Below are 19934 nucleotides of genomic sequence, written 5' to 3'. Positions count from 1 at the left end.
AATGTTAGTCATTATTGTTATTACTTTAGTAATACAAAAAATTTAAAACATACATCTTTATCAGGGATTTATTCATGACAAAGGTATGAGAGTTTTTGGTGGCCTCTGTGGAGGAGTTTTAAAATGTGTGGGTGAGGGACTTCCCTGGATGTCCAGTGGTTAGGACTCCAAGCTTCCACTGTAGGGGGGCCCAGGTTCGATCCCTAGTCGGAGAACTAAGATCCTGCAAGCTGTGTGGCACGGCCAAAAAAAAAAAAAAAAAAAGTGTGGGTGAAAAACACCTAACTTCCTATTCTGCCTGTCTTTCGTGGCCTAAATGCCTCCTTCCCCAGTGAGCATTGTCCTCAAATGTCTTCTAATTCTCATGGCACACAATGTGATTCCTTTTTTTTTTTTTTTGTGCTTTGCTCTTTATTTTTTTAAATTCTATTTTATTATTTTTTTACATCTTTATTGGAATATAATTGCTTAACAATGGTGTGTTAGTTTCTGCTTTATAACAAAATGAATCAGTTATACATATACATATGTTCCCATATCCCCTCCCTCTTGCGTCTCCCTCCCACCCTCCCTATCCCACCCCTCCAGGCATTCACAAAGCACCGAGCTGATCTCCCTGTGCTATGCGGCTGCTTCCCACTAGCTATCTACCTTACGTTTGGGTTTATATATGTCCATGCCTCTCTTTCGCTTTGTCACAGCTTACCCTTCCCCCTCCCCATATCCTCAAGTCCATTCTCTAGTAGGTCTGTGTCTTTATTCCTGTCTTACCCCTAGGTTCTTCATGACATTTTTTTTCTTCTTAAATTCCATATATATGTGTTAGCATACGGTATTTGTCTTTCTCTTTCTGACTTACTTCACTCTGTATGACAGACTCTAGGTCCATCCACCTCATTACAAATAGCTCAATTTCATTTCTTTTTATGGCTGAGTAATATTCCATTGTATATATGTGCCACATCTTCTTTACCCATTCATCCGATGATGGACACTTAGGTTGTTTCCATCTCCGGGCTATTGTAAATAGGGCTGCTATGAACATTTTGGTACATGGCTCTTTTTGAATTATGGTTTTCTCAGGGTATATGCCCAGTAGTGGGATTGCTGGGTCATATGGTAGTTCTATTTGTAGTTTTTTAAGGAACCTCCATACTGTTCTCCATAGTGGCTGTACCAATTCACATTCCCACCAGCAGTGCAAGAGTGTTCCCTTTTTTCCACACCCTCTCCAGCATTTATTGTTTCTAGATTTTTTGATGATGGCCATTCTGACTGGTGTGAGATGATATCTCATTGTAGTTTTGATTTGCATTTCTCTAATGATTAAAGATGTTGAGCAGGGCTTCTCTGGTGGCGCAGTGGTTGAGAATCTGCCTGCCAATGCAGGGGACACGGGTTCGAGCCCTGGTCTGGGAAGATCCCACATGCCGCAGAGCAACTGGGCCCGTGAGCCACAATTACTGAGCCTGCGCGTCTGGAGCCTGTGCTCCGCAACAAGAGAGGCTGCGACAGTGAGAGGCCCACGCACTGTGATGAAGAGTGGCCCCCGCTTGCCACAAGTAGAGAAAGCCCTCGCACAGAAATGAAGACCCAGCACAGCCATAAATAAATAAATAAATAAATAAATTTTTAAAAATTCATGACATATGTCAATATTTAAAAAAGAAAAAAAGATGTTGAGCATTCTTTCATGTGTTTGTTGGCAGTCTGTATATCTTCTGTGGAGAAATGTCTATTTAGGTCTTCTGCCCATTTTTGGATTGGGTTGTTTGTTTTTTTGTTATTGAGCTGCATGAGCTGCTTATAAAATTTGGAGATTAATCCTTTGTCAGTTGCTTCATTTGCAAATATTTTCTCCCATTCTGAGGGTTGTCTTTTGGTCTTGTTTATGGTTTCCTTTGCTGTGCAAAAGCTTTGAAGTTTCATTAGGTCCCATGTGTTTATTTTTGTCTTTATTTCCATTTCTGTAGGAGGTGAGTCAAAAAGGATCTTGCTGTGATTTATGTCACAGAGTGTTCTGCCTATGTTTTCCTCTAAGAGTTTGATAGTTTCTGGCCTTACATTTAGGTCTTTAATCCATTTTGAGTTTATTTTTGTGTATGGTGTTAGGGAGTGATCTAATCTCATACTTTTACATGTCCCTGTCCAATTTTCCCAGCACCACTTATTGAAGAGGCTGTCCTTTCTCCACTGTACATTCCTGCCTCCTTTATCAAAGATAAGGTGACCATATGTCCGTGGGTTTATCTCTGGGCTTTCTATCCTGTTCCATTGATCTATCTTTCTGTTTTTGTGCCAGTACCATACTGTCTTGATTACTGTAGCTTTGTAGTATAGTCTGAAGTCAGGGAGCCTGATTCCTCCAGCTCCATTTTTCGTTCTCAAGATTGCTTTGGCTATTCGGGGTCTTTTGTGTTTCCATACAAAACACAATGTAATTCTTAGTCACCTTCTGTTTAATGTGTTTACATATGGGTCTTGCCCATAGAATCCTATATTGTCTAATATACTAAAGAGATTGTGAATGCCTTCAGGTCAGAGATCAGGTTTTTCACAAGTTCTGTGTGCCCAGCATTGTACAGAATGATAACAGTAATAATAGCCAATAGATACTGGGCTCTAGCTATACTCGGGGCACTGTCCAAAGTACTGCTCATGGATTAACTCTTATTTCTTACAGAAACACTGTAGACAATTAAAGTATCCACAGTTTCTGAGTAAGAAAACTGAGATTTAGGGAGGTTAAGTTGCCGAAAGTCACATAGCTAATGAGCCTTGGCTCTCGGTTTTGAACCTAGCAGTTTGATTCTGTCAACCATAGTACTCACTAGAGTGCCTCCTAATTCTGTAATGTCAGTTGGTGTGTCTGCTGTTTGAAGGCTGGCCGCCAGACTGCAGTATGTATAAAAATCACTATGTAAAGGAATTTAGTTATAGTCCTAAAATATCTTCTTTTTTCATTATCAAAACTACTTTCTTGATTGCATTATTGTACTCTTTGGAGGTATAATATGAAAAAGTGTGGCTCTATTCATGCTTAGACTTTCTAGAAAATATGATACAGCGGACCATTTAGCTGAGTTGGTCAGAATATGGTGTCAAGATTTAATGCACACTTTTCCACCTTAAGAAGCAGTTGCTTTTTCTTTTCAATACTTCTTCCACCCCCTTAGCTAAATTATTTATTTTTATTTTTCCCCAACATTTTACTTTAAAAATTTTCAAGCTGTTAGGAAAGTTAAAAGAATATTATAGTCAACACCTGGATTAGTGAATTGTTAACATTTTGCCTCCTTTGTTTTAGTCTAGGTATATGTACTTTTAAAATCTTAAACCATTTGAAAGTTGTGGATCACATGACACTTTAAATGTTTCAGCATAGCTCTCCTACGAATAGGGACATTTTCTTACATACACAGAACACTGTTATACCTTGGAAAATCAGTAGCTCCATTGTTTAGTAGCTAGTTCACATTTTAAATTCTCATTTTCTCCAAAACATTTTTACATTCGTATGTATGTTTAAATCCAGGATTTCATCAAAGTTCACCCATTATTGCATTGGTTGTTAAATCTTGTCTTTTAAAATATAGAATAGTCTTTCCATCTTTTGTTTGTAACATTAACTTTTGAAGAGCTGAGGCCAGTTTTCTGAGAGAAGGTCCCACGTTTTAGATTTGTCTGATTGTTTCCTCATTTTGAGATTCAGTGTAAGTGCTGGGAAGAGAACTTCGGAGATGATGATGTGTTCATGAATCACACCACAAGGCACAGGAGGCCTGTCCGCCTGGCTTCTGGTAACGCCATATCTCCTCACTTGTCTGAAATGCTGCCCGCCACAGCTCTCTCCTGTACATATTTCTGTTTGCAATTAGAAAGTAACTTGTGGAGTGATGAATATTTAAACTGTCGTTTCACTTTTCTTATTTTTACACAAAAACCCTTAGTGGATCTCTCCCCATTTCCTAGAATGTAAGAGTATAAGGGTATTCTTTGTTAGATATGTATTTTGCAAATATTTTCTCTCTGCCTATAATTCACCTTTTTTTGGCCATTTAAATTTTTTTATTTGTAAATTTTCTATTGAAGTATACTTGATTTACAATGTTGTGTTAGTTTCACACCTTTTTGTTTTCTTAACTGTGACTTTTGAAGAGCAGGAGTTTTTAATTTTGAAGTCCATTTTATCAGTCTTTTTCTTTCATAGCTCATGGTATTTGTGTCCTGTTTAAGAAATCTTCTGCCTAACACAGTGGTATATTTTCTCCCACGTTTTATTCTAGAAGTTTTATGGTTTGACTTTAGTACCAGGTTTATGAACTAATTTTAGTTATTTTTTGTGTATAATGTAAAGAAAGGGTGAGGTTCGCTTTTTCCATACTGATATCCAGTCATTTTTTCCCGGCTCCTTCTGTTGAAAATACCATCGTTTCCCCTTGAATTACCTTGGCACCTTTGTGGAAGATCAGTTGGCCATGTAACTATGGGTGTCAATGTTTTATTTGTTTGCTTGTTTGTTTTTTACAATGAGCATAATACATTTTTACCAAACAAGGGATTACTGGGTGAGTAAAGTTACATTATAGGCTAATATCCCCAGAAATCCTGCAGGTCAGTGGAGGTGTACTAATTTTTAGCCCTTTGAGGTCAGGGACTCTTTCATTCATCTGTTAATTGAACAGTATTGAGTGTCCAGCATTGAATAAGACATCCATGGTCCCTGCACTTACAGAGCATGCAGTGGAATGAGGGAGACAGACCATAAGAAGGCGAACGCGTACCTGAATAATAACATCCTGTGGTGAGTCCTATAAAGGATGAAAAATAGGCTTACTGAGGAGAATGAGCAGAGAACCTCAGAAGTCCTATCTGAGAGGTTTTTAAGCTGGAGCAGCACATATGAGAATCCCGATTGCAGAAATGAAGTTGGCACATTTGAGAAATTGAAAAGAAGCCCCTGGAGTGTAATGCTTCCAGTGGAGAGTGTTCGTAGATAACTTTGGAAATGTAAACTGAGGCCTGACCATGCAGGGACTTGCTGGGATGATACATAGTCTGGATTTTATTTGAGTGCACTGGGAAGGCATTGAAGGTTTTGTTGCTTGTTTTTGCTTATTTTAGCAAATCATGTAATTACTGTCTAGATCAATAAATTAAACATAACTAGCAGCTTAAAAACCTCCCTTATGGCCCCCCTCCAGTGTTTACAGCATGCCGTCCAAAAAAAGCAACTACTGTTCTGACAGCTATCTCCATGGATTTAGTTTTAACTTCATCCTGTTTTTGAACCTTGTGTAAATGAAATCACACTGTGTACTATATAAGTGGAATCGTGGTGCCTGTGTTCTTTCATTCACAATGACTTTTGTGAGAGTCATCCATGTTGTCGCTCATTTTCCCTGCTGTAATCTGAGGAGTCGTCACGTGATCGGGTTAGCTTTTAAAAGGCGGCGGGCTGTCCTCTGGGGAAGTGGGCTCTGAGAGGCAGGAGAAGCAGCCTGAAGACTGCGGAGGCAGCTGTGCAGGAGCCAAGGGGAGGTGCAGGGGCCAGTGTGAGGAGCTGGAGACGTGGCATGAGGCAGGCAAGTGTGAGACGTGCACTTGGGAGGTAAGACTCCGGGAGTTCACTGACAGATTGGGCAAGAGTAGGAGTGAAGGGAAGGGGTGTGTCATGGTCTCCAGGTTTCTGGCTTTGACAACTGATAGATGGAAGTTTCATCTCCTTCTCATAGGAGGGACTGGGGGAAGGACACACTTAAGTAAAATAAAAACTAAGAGTTCATTATTAGGTATTTTAAGATGCTTGTGAGATATGAGAGAAGCTGTCAAACAGGCATTTGTATTATGGGTATGGAGCATATTAGATTAAAATGGGAAGTTTGGGTAGTTTGCATGTTATGAGGCAGCTGCCATGTAAAGAGTTCTGTATTGGAGTTAGAAGATCTGAGTTTCACCATTTTACTCAACTTCTGTTGGCTGTGTGACTAAGGGCAAATCACTTGATCTTTTTGAGCTCCATTCCTTCTCATCTGTAAAATGGGAATGATACTTTGCCTCATAGGATTAAACAACATGTAATATATTAGGCCTCAGTTTATAGATATTTGGCCCAGTGGATGCTCAGAAAAGTTCATTCATGCACATGCAATTTGGATTGGTAGGAGAAAGTCGGATTATAGAAAATTTTGAAAGGCATGGAAGGGACTTGGTGTGGTATGGAGTTCAGAGTGTCTTAATATGGGAGTAGACCCAGTGCAGTTTGGTCTAGATGAAACTAAAGAAGAAGTAGTTAGAGGTGAGAAATATCTAGAAAATCAGTCATTGTAGGTCCAGGATAAGGTGCTGACGAGGGCCTGGCCTGACATGGATGTAGAGATCAAAGAACAAATCAGAGTTCAAAGGAAGAGACTAGACTTGTCCAGTGATTAGTTTTACGGCCTCACAGAGAGGGAAGAATCAGTCACCTGTGAACCTGAGGCTGCTAGCCTGGGAAGCTAGAAAAATAGTGGAAGCAACGGCCGATCTGGGGTAGTCTGAAAGGAAAGCTGAGTTAAGGAAGGACAGTCTGTTCAGCTTTGAACGTATTACTCTTAAGGTTATAGTATGTTGTCTGTGGGTGGTTGGATATTCTCTGGCAGTGAGATCTTGTGGAAGAGAGCACAGGATTAGAAGCTAAGAGGTTGCTTTTTCAGGCTTAATCACTAATTAGCTTTGTAGTCTTGGGAAATTCAGCAAATATTGAATGTAGTTATCTGAAAAATGAAGCTAACACCTCCCCTGTCAGCTTTACAGGCTTGTTTTGTGGCTTAAATAAGAATGTATATGAGGGGACTTCCCTGGTGGTGCAGTGGTTAAGACTCGGAGCTCCCAAAGCAGGGGGCCTGGGTTTGATCCCTGGTCAGGGAACTAGATCCCACATGCATGCCTCAACTAAGACCTGGTACAACCAAATTAATTAATTAATTTTTAAAAATGTATATGAAGACACTGTAATTGTAAACTCTTATACTATCATTGTAATAGGGTAATGTTATTTCTGTTCTTAGTTCAAACTAAGATAAAATATTTGGTTATAGAGCTAGAGAAGAGAAGAGAAGGGGGAAAATACCAAACTTCTCAGAAGTTTGTGTTTGAAACTAAATCGAAAGCATCAGAAATCTTAGTCTCTGAATACATGTGCCTGAAAACCTCTGTAGACTATAATTTGGGGAGACTATCTGGAAGCTGATCTTGTGTACAACAATTATGAGAACCAAAAACACAGGTTGCATCTTGTCAAATGTTGGTATTTAACTTGCCTTCAAGTTGGAAGTTTGGAGAACTTTTGAATTCTACCTGTGTACTTGGCCCATGTGTGTTTACGGAATTTTATTTATTTTCTTTTTTTATTTCTTTTTCACATCTGACTTTTACTACAGGATAATGATTTAATTAAGTATTCCTTTAGTTTTTAAAATTAATTTATTTACATTTTGGCTGCGTTAGGTCTTTGTTGCTTCACGTGGGCTCTCTCTATCGCGGCGAGTGGGGGCTTCTCTTCGTTGCAGTGCGCGGGCTTCTCATTGCAGTGGCTTCTTTTGCTGCAGAGCATGGGCTCTAGGTGCACAGGCTTCAGTAGTTATGGCACGCTGGGCTCAGTATTTGTGGCTCGCGGGCTCTAGAGCGCAGGCTCAGTAGTTTTGGCGCACAGGCTTAGTGGCTCCGCGGCATGTGGGATCTTCCCAGACCAGGGCTCGAACCCGTGTCCCCTGCATTGGCAGGCGGATTCTTAACCACCGTGCCACCAGGGAAGTCCCTGTTTATGGAATTTTAGAACATACCCTTCTAGTGTCTGTGAGCTATATAGATTTTTGCCAAGGGTCAGAGTAGGGTAATGTTTCAACTCTTAAGCTATATATATATAAAGAAATGATTTCTAACCTTTGTCAGCATTATCAGTACAGTATGCTGGTTAGGATCACAGACTATGAAACCAGACTGCCTGGCTCGAATCCCAGCTGTCAGCTAATGACTGGCCTTGTGCATTTGAGCAAGTCATAACCTCTCTTGCCTCTGTTTCCCCATCCATAATGGGAACTGACATTAATGTCTAGCTGAAGGTTGTTGGGAGCATTAAATGTAGTAGTGTATTTAGAGCGCTTAACAGCTCCTGGCACACTCTATAAGTGCTCTTTAAGTGTCAGCGATGGTTATTATAGAATAGTTAGTCGTTATTTTGGCAGTGACCAAGGAATAAAAGCATATGAAGGAAAGAAACAAATCCTCTCAGAACCTACAGCTGAAGAAAATGTAAGTGGCATAGTGGCAAAAATCTTGGGCTTTAGAGTCAGAGATGCTTACATTCAAATCCTGATTCGGCCCCCTGGTTATAGGGGGTACCCACCTTGCAGAGTTGTTTTGAGGATTAAATGAGATACATATAAAGTGCTTGGCCCAGAGTAGATGCTAAAAAAGCGGGAGTACTCTCTCACGCCCCATGCCCCCCATCCCTCACTCCACTATAGAGCAGTAAGGGCAGTTTGATTTCCTATATGCTTGCATATTCATTGTTTGCAATTTTAGAACTTCTAAAATTCTTTCCATTTGCTAACAGCAGAATAAACAACAGCTGTTTAATTGGATACACCTTGGAAAGTTGTCAGCTTTTGTTTCCTTCTTCCCTTTGCTCTTCTGGGTTACTTCCTTTATCATTATGGTAAATCCTACTAGAACCAAGATGGTGGACATTATTAGTTGGTCATGGAATTGAACTGGACTGTAGCTTCAGAATCCTCTTCCCAGTATTCCGGCAGCTACAGTCAGTTCATCAGACTTGATACAGTAGTGAAATCCTCTCAGCCTTAGAGCTTTTTAGAATAAATGTTTATTGGATTTTCAGAATAATATCTGGGCAGTCCATTAATCCTCTGTCTCAAGATGTGAGACTGTCAAACCTTATGACAAAGCAGAGTGGTCTTAGAGCATTTCCTAACAGATGCTTATCCATACTATAACATTGTTACACAGTGTGGGCATTTTCAGACACCTTCTAGAGAAGGCACAATAATTGTGAGAGTATAATGCAGTGACCCAACCAGGAGTGTGCATCAGTATGAGCTGGAATGTGGCCTTAAAATACTCACGCTCTAGGCCTCACCCCAGATTTACTGAATCAGAGTCATCAGTATATAGATCTTGGCATGTGCCTTTTGTAAAAGTAAAGATGATTCTGCTATACATACCACTGATTAAAAACAACTAGATACTGGCAAGAGTATAGGAAATCAGGCATCCCCTCACACTACTGGTACGAGTATAAATTGATATAGTACAGCCTATAAAACAGTTTTGCAGTATCTATCAAAATTCAGATCTGTCCTGGAAGAATACATATATGCATAAAGATACAGTTTCAGGAAAGTTTCCTGTAAACCTGTTTATAATACCAAACAGTTGTGAGCAACTCAATGATTGTCAGTACGCAAATGGTTAAATATGTTAGGGTAGATTACACAGTTGTTTACTGTGCAACCACTGAAAGAGTGAAGTATGTATGAGAGTGATCTGTACACGCTGATGTAGAAAGCTATCTAGGACATACTTTAAGTTGAACAAGCAAGTCACAGAGTACACTCTATTTTAAACATTTTGTGTATCAATAGGTAGAGAAATATTTGGAAGAGTACCCACTAAAGTATTTACAGTGGTTATCCATGACTTAGGAGAATGGGAATGGTGGAGTGGGAGAGGATTTGGCCTTTTAATTTTTGTATTTAAAATATTTGCAACAAGATTTTATTATTTTTGTAATAAAAGAACCACTGGATAAAGTACGAATGATTTAAGGAAAGCGCACATGGAACCTAATTAGTATGTGTCAGGACACTGCTTATTTTGCAATTTACGGTTTTAACTGAGACTTATAATCTCTAATTTGGGAAACAGAAAGGAATGTCAAAACTATTTTGCATGATGGCAAAGAGGATAAAACTTCGTTACTCAAGCTATTGTGAAAGTAACTGAGTTTCAAACAGATAAGCGTTTAAGATAAAAAGTATTTGCTCTGTGTCAGAATTATATTGGCTACCTGTTTTAAAAATTTAGTTTGTGCAGATCTGGATATGAAAATTGGATTCAGAATATTTTACTTTAATCCTTTTGCAGTTGATTAGCCTCTAATCTTTGAGGATGTTAACTAACACCTTTTAATCTCTCTTTTAAAACTTTAGGCCCGATGAGAGAAAGGGAAAGTTAAGGATGCTGGAGCAGAACAATGGATTTCTCTTTCTCTTTCATGCAAGGGATCATGGGAAACACAATTCAGCAACCACCTCAACTCATTGACTCCGCCAACATCCGTCAGGAGGATGCCTTTGATAACAACAGTGACATTGTTGAAGATGGTGGCCAGACACCATACGAAGCTACCTTGCAGCAAGGCTTTCAGTACCCACCTACAACAGAAGATCTTCCTCCACTCACGAATGGCTACCCATCATCAATCAGCATGTACGAAACTCAAACCAAATACCAGTCCTATAACCAGTATCCCAATGGGTCGGCCAATGGCTTTGGTGCAGTTAGAAACTTTAGCCCCACTGACTATTACCATTCAGAAATTCCAAACACAAGACCACATGAAATTCTGGAAAAACCTTCTCCTCCACAGCCACCACCTCCTCCTTCAGTACCACAGACTGTGATTCCAAAGAAGACTGGCTCACCTGAAATTAAACTAAAAATAACCAAAACTATCCAGAATGGCAGGGAATTGTTTGAGTCTTCCCTTTGTGGAGACCTTTTAAATGAAGTACAGGCAAGTGAGCACACAAAGTCCAAGCATGAAAGCAGAAAAGAAAAGAGGAAAAAAAGCAACAAGCATGATTCATCTAGATCTGAAGAGCGCAAGTCACACAAAATCCCCAAATTAGAACCAGAGGAACAAAATGTAAGTTGAAACATCTTTTTGAAAAAATTTGTAATATTTCACATTTACTGGAAGTCTAAGAGATCTTTTTCAGTTTTTATCTCTCCAAATGTAAATATTTCTGATAACTTCTTTCATCTGATCCCTAGCATGGAGCTTGGGATGTTATGATAGGTGGTAAGTAAATATTTGTTGAATAAATGAATGGACATCATCAGAGTAAAGAAATATTTTAGAAACATGTGACACTAAGAATCTTGCCTCCTATGTTTCTTTGTTTAATAGCCTCACTTAATTTTGCTTGTAATAAACTGGTTTCTGTGAAATTGAGTTATTTATAGTGAGTTGTATGGACCTAGAGTGTGTCACACAGAGTGAAGTTAGTCAGAAAGAGAAAAACAAATACTGTATGCTGACACATATATATGGAATCTTAAAAAAAAAAAAAGTTCTGAAGAACCTAGGGGCAGGACGGGAATAAAGACAGAGACGTAGAGAATGGACTTGAGGACACGGGGAGGGGTAAGGGTAAGCTGGGACGAAGTGAGAGAGTGGCATGGACATATATCCACTACCAAATGTGAAATAGCTAGTGGGAAGCAGCTGCATGGCACAGGGAGATCAGCTTGATTCTTTGCGACCACCTAAAGCAGTGGGATAAGGAGGGTGGGAGGGAGACGCAAGAGGGAAGGGATGTGGGAAAATATGTATGCATATAGCTGATTCACTTTGTTACACAGCAGAAACTAACACAGCACTGTAAAGCAATTATACTCCAATAAAGATGTTAAAAAAACCCAACCAAACAAACAAAACTCCTGGTTTCTGAAGATGAAGAGGAAAGGCAGAGAAAGATGGTTAATGATATTGGTTTTCCATTGTTCCAGACCAACTTTTGCCAGTAGAGCTTAGATTTAACCCTCATTACTAGTGTGTTTGCCACAAAATAACCGGAAGTAAATAAAATTTACTTCAAAATTTTTATAAAATCAGAGTTAGTATTCATACATATTCACTAAATCTTCAGGTAGAGGTTTTATAAAAGTCATTCTTTAATGGTAACTTAAGATGCATGCCGCTAATTTTTTTTTAACATCTCTGAGGTTTCAGTATTAATTTTCTTAATAAGAAAGGTATGTAACAAATCAATGCTAGCTTGAATGAAGAGTTTTTAGTTAGTGTTCTAATACTTGGTATTACTTGAAGATGTCCCCAGACACTGATTTGGGAAGAAATGAATATCTGTGAATTTTTATGACAGTTGTATGCTTTTCTATCTGCTCTGCCTGAATAAGTTAATTTATCATCTTCTGTTCAAAGAAATGTTTACATCTTACCAGCTCCCCTTTTCCTTGGTAGCTGGGTTCCACTGCTTCACACAACTCAAATATGTTTTTCTGGAGTAAAGGTCACACTGGTTCTAGGCTCTCACAAGTCTCAGTGTGATATTTCAGTATGTTTTTCTCATTTTTCTATAGTTTTCTTATTCATTTAACAAATATCAACTGAGTACCTAATGTGTGCTAGACACTTTTCTAAGAATTGAAAGTCGGGCAGTGAATGAAAAGTAAAGACGCCTACTTTCAGGGTGCTACTATTCTAGTAAGAAGAGGCAGAAAATACACACATACGTATGCAAATGAGTCTACGTTTAGATAGTGGTAGGTGCTATGAAGAAAATCAAACTGGGTGATGAGATAAAGAGTAATCGCGGACACTAGCAGTTCTTCCATCTTAGTTCTGCAGCTGTAAAATGAAGGCTTTGAAACTAAGTGGTTTCTGGAATGCCTTTGAATTTCTTATGTCATTTATTAAATGCCCCCCACAGAACTTAGCTCACGTAGTATCTTACACTGTTTATTAAATGAATGAATCAGTGGAAGGAGAGAAGTTAACTTTTTACCCTCCAGAGACATCCACTGTAGCAATTCTTTCACGGACCTGCAGTGAAAAGACATGTGATGCACTATGACCCTTAGCAATCACGAAAATGCATAAAACCTGCATTTGCTTTTAGCTTAGGTCCTAAGAACCATCTTGCTGGCCCGTCTTGCTTTTGCTCTAGAGAATCTGGCAAATAGGAGAATATCCAATTTTATTTATTAGGCTAGACTTCTTGCCTTTATTGGTAAAAATATTAAAATATATAGTTTAAAATATGTCACAAAATAGAAATAGGGCTGGAAGCAGAGAAGATAGTCTGTTCATTTTTCATATCCACTCTTTGTTTTATTGGAATCTAGGAAAAAAATTCAGTGCAGTGATGTGATATTTCTAGTAGTCACTTTTCAGTGAGATTTTAAAGCCAATTCTGTCTTTGTTGGATGTCTGCTATGTATGGCTGTTTATATCACTTAAACCGTCAGTTAACTGTTATATCCAGGAATTAGAATGTTTAGATGTAATTTAAGAGTTTTAGTTCATTTTCTTTTTTAGTAAATCATGTGGGGCATAATTTAATATTTCATTGTTTAGGATCTTACAGTATCTTGGGGTAAAGGAATGTCACTTTGACTGAAGGTATAGATGTGTTAAGTGGCATTGATTGCACTAAATGTTACCAAGACCATTGCCTGAAAGTTGAGTTTTGGGGGAAAATCCAGGGTTTTTTCTTTCAAAGAAATATGGTGATAAGCTAAGCTCTTGTTAGTTGAATTTGATTAATTAAACTTTTATCACACATGGGAGGCAGTTATAAGCTTAAGAGATGGTGCCATAAAAATGAGGCTCCATTCTGACAGTAGAACTTTGGGCTGGAGCCCCCAAAGGCCCTGCTTATTGTTAGTGCCGTGTCTCTGCTAAGCCATGCGGACAAGGGATGTGCACAAATCAACCTGTTTTTTGTAACTGTGTATGTGTTTAATGGGGTTTTCTTAACTTGAACAACATCTCTTTTGCTTTCTTCAGGACAGTTGTTTTTAAGTGCTTTAATTCTTGATGCCCTTGTGCCTCCTGGTTGTCACTGGGGGTCCACGCCCTTGGTGTTCAGCATTGTAGCGGGCGTAGAAGGGAAAGAAGCCCACATAAGAGTTTGCCCACACCACGGGACAGCTCCCTTCCCCCAGATGCTTGAGGGAAGCATAATGAGAACTGTGTGCCTGGGATGATTGTCCTCAAGCTGGGTTTGCAGATGTATAGATAGATATAGTTATAGCTATAGATATATGGATATAGATGTCGATTTTTTCCTTAAAAGCTCGCTCGTAGGTTCTTTTTTGAGACAAACAAAGCAAACAAAATCTCATCTAAAATAATACACTTCAAGATTTCACTTCTTTTTTCTTTCCTTTTTTCTTCATACTTGATCTACAAGTATTTCCTCCCAGTTCTGAGCTGTTTGGCCTTCTAAAGAGTGGCTGTTCTTTGGAACAACCTAAGTGTATCTTCTCAACAATGAAAATGTGTCCAAACATCCAGGCAGCAGGAGACCTGAGATCACTACTGAAATTGTATATTTTGTAAAGCTGCTTTAGCTGTTTTCTCTCCCACCAAATTAGAAACATGTGGAAATGTTTCTGCATTTCTTCCTCCTTGGCAGGTGTAATGCCTCAGGCATGTGAGTGTAGGCCCTATTCAAACATTGGTCTTCTACTAGCACTTTGGTGGGCTTATCCACTAAGGCCAGTCTCATTAACTCTTAGCTTGCCATTTTCACTTATAAAAAGCCAGATGGCTGGTTTGGTCCCGTTAGCACTAAGTTAGAGGTTATATTTGGTTCTCCAGCCTCAGAGTGTTAGATCTTAAAATTCTTAGAAACTGTTCATATGCATTGCGAACTTACACAGTTATTCAGAAAGTAAAAGAAAAATGCACGAATAATTTACTGACTTGACATTTTTCTTTCTACCTTAAATGATGACATAAGTTTTTGGTTCTTTTAGAGAATATGATTTTACTTAATGTTTTGAAAACTATTAAGGATTTCGAATTCTGCCAGATTTGATGAGTATTATTCATCCTGATAAATCTCTTGGGTTTTAATTTAAAAAAAGACCAATTTTTTTTTTTTTTTTTTTTTTTTTGTCTACGCCACATGGCTTGTGGGGTCTTAGTTCCCCGACCAGGGATTGAACCTGGGCCCTCAGCAGTGAAAGCACCAAGTCCTAACCACTGGACCGCCAGGGAATTCCCCTTAATTTTTTTTTTTAATTTATTTTTGGCTGCTTTGGGTCTTCCTTGCTGCACTCGGGCTTTCTCTAGGTGCGGCGAGCGGGGGGCTACTCTTTGTTCAGGTGTGCGGGCTTCTTATTGCAGTGGCTTCTCTTGTTGTGGTGCGTGGGCTTCAGTAGTTGTAGCATGCAGGCTCAGTAATTGTGGCTTCTGGGCTCTTGAGAACTGGCTCAGTAGTTGTGGCGCACGGGCTTAGCTGCTCCACGGCATGTGGGATCTTCCCGGACCAGGGCTCGAACCCGTGTCCCCTGCATTGGCAGGCGGATTCTCAACCACTGTGCCACCAGGGAAGCCCTCATTTAAAATTAAGATGACTCGGGCTTCCCTGGTGGCACAGTGGTTGAGAATCCGCCTGCCAGTGCAAGGGGCACGGGTTCGAGCCCTGGTCCGGGAAGATCCCACATGCCGTGGAGCAGCTAAGCCTGTGCATCCCAACTACTGAGCCTGTGCTCTAGAGCCCGCGTGCCACAACTACTGAAGCCCGTGTGCCTAGAGCCCGTGCTTGGCGACAAGAGAAGCCACCGCAATGAGAAGCCCGTGCACCACAACGAAGAGTAGCCCCGGCTCGCCACAACTAGAGAAAGCCCGCATGCAGCAATGAAGACCCAATGCAGCCAAAAATAAATAAATAAATAAATAATTTTTTTTTTTAATTAAGATGACTCGAATGCTATGGGGAGCTCACTCACTGTCACCTTTTCTCTGATGCTTTCTCTTTCTGAAGCAGCACTACTAGTACCAAAACAGGTATCTTCAGTCCCTGTGTGATTTTAATCTCTTTTAAGCTTATCCTTTGAACAACTGAAGGAAAATGGATTTTATACCCAGCAGTATTTTATCTGTTGGCAATTTCTGACTCCTTATTTTTCTTGACTCCTAAGCATTTGGCTTCCCTTGACCATTTCATCTTAAAAACTCTCCTTCTCGGGCTTCCCTGGTGCGCAGTGGTTGAGAGTCCGCCTGTCGATGCAGGGGACGCGGATTCGTGCCCCGGTCCGGGAAGATCCCACATGCCGCGTAGCGGCTGGGCCCGTGAGCCGTGGCCGCTGAGCCTGCGCGTCCGGAGCCTGTGTTCCGCAACGGGAGAGGCCGCTACAGTGAGAGTCCTGCGTACCGCAAAAAAAAAAAAAAAACAACAAAAAAAACTCCCCTTCTTAATTGGTATTTGTGATACTGTGTTCTCTCTCTTTACCTTCCTTTTGAGCTCAAGTCATAGGTCTCTAAATGCCTAGTAAGTATTACTGTTTTGTTCACACATGAGCACATTTTACCATGTATATTCCCTTTCTGTCACTGCAGCATCCTTATTTTTTCTTCTTTTATTTTTATAGTCTTGAAAGCTTAGAATAAATCTTCTTGGGCCTCTTTTTCTCCCTTGCCATTTCTTGCCTTTTAAAATGACTGTGTAAAAAAAATCTCAGTTCTTTGAAAGTGATTTTAACAGTGTTTCAAGCCAGCCTGGAGAAAATGTGAACAATATGGAACAAACAAAAAAAATCAAAAAGAGGTAAGACATTTGAATAATAAAAAGGTTTTGGAGGAAATCCTGTCTTTAATCCAGAAAGGGAAAAATGTTACTGAGCTTCAGACGAGTTCTTAACAACAGTAGGGTTCTGTCGTTTGGCAAAGATGAGTCACTCCATATCTATCTGCCCTTAGAGTTACAGAGATCCCTAACACCCCGGCATCAGAAGACTGAATGTGCCGAGGAGGAGGACTTGCTTTCTTGGCTCCATATGTGCTTCCCCAGGTGGTTCTGTCCTCCTGCGGTAGCTTGAGAATGAGAAGCTGAGGTGAAGGTTTAAGCTACGTTTGTGGACTGAAATGAAGCTGCCGGACGGGCCTACACAAATGTGGACCGTACTTTTTTTTTATTTTGAGGTACGCGGGCCTCTCACTGCTGTGGCCTCTCCCGTTGCGGAGCACAGGCTCCGGACGTGCAGGCTCAGCGGCCATGGCTCACGGGCCCAGCCGCTCCGCGGCATGTGGGATCTTCCCGGACCGGGGCACGAACCCGTGTCCCCTGCATCGGCAGGCGGACTCTCAACCATTGCGCCACCAGGGAAGCCCTGGACCGTATTTTTAAACTGCCTCATTACACCAGAGATCAGGACAAAAATTCCCATTTGAACATAGATTTTTCTTTCCTTGCTCAGTGAGCATGTCCTGTTGGATTAGCTAGTCATGGTGCCACCACAGACGCATCTGACAGAGCTAATTTAGTGCCCACCAACAGCTGCCACTACTTCCTTCACTTGGGCTATTTCCAATATTTTCAGTAGCCTCCTAATTATAGACATTCTGCTTCCCCTCTTGCTCCCTTCCAAAATATTCTCCATGTAACAGCTAACGTGATCCTTTTAAAACAGAAATTGGCCGCGTATTACTTCTCTACCTAATCCTCTTCAGAGGCTTTCGGTGCACATAGGATAAAACACTTAAATGTGGCTTACAAGGCCCTGGTGATGTAGCCTCCTCTCCACTCTCATCTTGTAACCTGTCTCTTCCTTGGGGCAGTTAAGTCCATTGTAATGGCTTTTTTGAAGTTTCTACCTTTGTTTAACCTCAGGGACCTCACACATGCCACTCCTCTCTGGCATGGTCTTTCCCCCACTTTTTACTAGACTAACTCCTCCTCTTTTGATTCAGATTATACTTTCTCAGAGAGGCCTTTCCTGACCTTCATATCATAGCTACATACAGACACACCATTATTTCTCTTTTTACATTTACATCGTATGAGTGTATGTTTGTGTTTGTTTAACGTCTGTCTCTTCTACCCAACTGTGAGCTCTTTGAGGTCAGGGATCCTATCTGTCTGTTACAACATTGTATACCCAACTTCTAGAACAATGCCTAGAAAGTGGTAGGCACTGCTGAATGAATGAATGATACTTGGGGTTTGGCATATGAGTCTGGCTTATCATTTTCCTCACCATTTTTACAGTTTCTTTTATTTAATAAAACTTTGTTTTTATAGCAGCATCTTAAACTGCTTGAATTAATTGAATGAGAATTTTAAGTAACTTCTAGAATTAGCCATACTTTTTAAGTGGAATTAGAGCTAAGTTAATGGATATATTTCTCTTTTTTTAAGCCATGTAAACTAAATTCTGTTCTTTGACAAGAAAAGTTTTTAAACCTTTTAAATTACAAGAGTAATTTGCTTTTTACAGAAAACACAAATAATATACAAGTATAGATCTTTCCTCACCGCTTCCCTAATCTTGTTCCTCAAAGATAACTACTCATCAATTTATTGTACAATGTATCACATATTTTTCAAGGCGTATACAGGCTATTTTAAAATAAAAAGTAGGAAGATTTTGATAGATGTGGATTATTGACATGAAATAATGTTGTAGTTACCATACCTCTGCTTAGATTTTCTCACTTTGTGTATTTCTGTAGGATAGGTTCCTAAAATATAATTGTTAAATTGAAGAGTGTACATATTTTGATTTTTTTTTTTTTTTTTTCTGCGGTATGTGGGCCTCTCACTGTTGTGGCCTCTCTGGTTGTGGAGCACAGGCTCCGGATGCGCAGGCTCAGCGGCCATGGCTCACGGGCCCAGCCACTCCGTGGTGTGTGGGATCTTCCTGGACCGGGGCACGAACCCATGTCCCCTGCATCGACAGGCGGACTCCCAACCACTGCACCACCAGGGAAGCCCTTGAATTTTGATAGATACTTCCAAATTGCCTCCTCAAAGGATTGTAGAAATCAATTTTTAAATAACGTATTTGTGGATTTTATGATTAGAAAAGTAATGTGATATTTTTTATAAGCAATTTGACAAATATAGAAAAGCACATCCAAGAAAATCACTTATTCCATCACCTGGTGATATCCTTCTAGTCTTTTTTTTTTTTTTTTTTTTGCGGTACGCGGGCCTCTCACCGCCGCGGCCTCTCCCGTTGCGGAGCACAGGCTCCGGACGCGCAGGCCCAGCGGCCAGGGCTCACGGGCTCAGTCGCTCCGCGGCATGTGGGATCTTCCCGGACCGGGGCACGAACCCGTGTCCCCTGCATCGGCAGGCGGACTCCCAACCACTGCGCCACCAGGGAAGCCCCTTCTAGTCTTTTTTGTCTGTACACGTAAGAAATTATTTTTCCAAGATTGGAATCACACTATACAAACTGCTTTTCAATTTGCTGTTTTCAAATAACATTATATTGTTATTTTTCTGTGTCATTTAAAAATTTCTATTATTCCACTATCTAGTTGTACTACAATTTATTTAACGAATTCTGTACTTTTGGACATCTAGACTATTGTCTAATTCTAATGTTCGCTCTTAAAAATAGCACTGGTGTGCATATCTTTGTGTATCTATCAGTATGTGTATATATCAGTGCTTTTTCAGTATACACTTTTAGAAGTGGATTTGCAGGGTCAGAGTCTGAAAATTTAAGGCTTTTCATACACATTGTCAAATGGTTCTCTAGAAGAATTCCAAGTTACATCTTACTAGCAATCTCAGAGTGCCCATTTTTCTGCACTCTGATAGGTTAAAAAAAAATGAAAATCAACAAATTAAGTTTTAAAAGTGATAAAGTAAGAAATGGGAGCTATAGCTGTGGTGTAGAATGGACAATGGATGTTAAGACACAGCATCATGTACTATGTAAGTTGTATTTTTCCTCCTTACATTATTCAGCTAATAAATGTCCTTTATTCCCTTTGCTGTTTAGTTTTCTTTGACTCTTTGTGTGTGTCACTGTTCTTTGGTTTGCTGCCATTTTATTCTTTTCACATAGAGACCAAATGAGAGGGTTGACACTGTATCAGAAAAACCAAGAGAAGATCCAGTACTGAAAGAGGAGCTCCCGGTGAGTGGCTTTAGTGAATACTG

At 40.0% G+C, this 19934-nt stretch overlaps 1 protein-coding gene across 4 annotated transcripts in view; it reads left to right on the top strand.

The window, feature by feature from the left end:
- NSD3 (nuclear receptor binding SET domain protein 3) overlaps positions 1–19934 on the top strand; it is a 108686-nt gene that overhangs the window by 26546 nt on the left and 62206 nt on the right. For all 4 annotated transcript variants that reach the window (XM_060085685.1, XM_060085684.1, XM_060085683.1 and 1 more), the window contains exons 2-3: positions 10212–10930; positions 19840–19911. In XM_060085685.1, coding sequence (XP_059941668.1) covers positions 10256–10930; positions 19840–19911 — 747 coding nt within the window. In that variant the 5' untranslated portion in view covers positions 10212–10255. The remainder of the gene's footprint in view (positions 1–10211; positions 10931–19839; positions 19912–19934) is intronic.

This window comes from Mesoplodon densirostris, chromosome 20 (assembly GCF_025265405.1).
Source record: "Mesoplodon densirostris isolate mMesDen1 chromosome 20, mMesDen1 primary haplotype, whole genome shotgun sequence".
Classification (NCBI taxonomy): Eukaryota; Metazoa; Chordata; class Mammalia; order Artiodactyla; family Ziphiidae; genus Mesoplodon; species Mesoplodon densirostris.
Note: the sequence above shows the minus strand (reverse complement) of the source record. Positions and strands in the feature narration are given on the sequence as shown.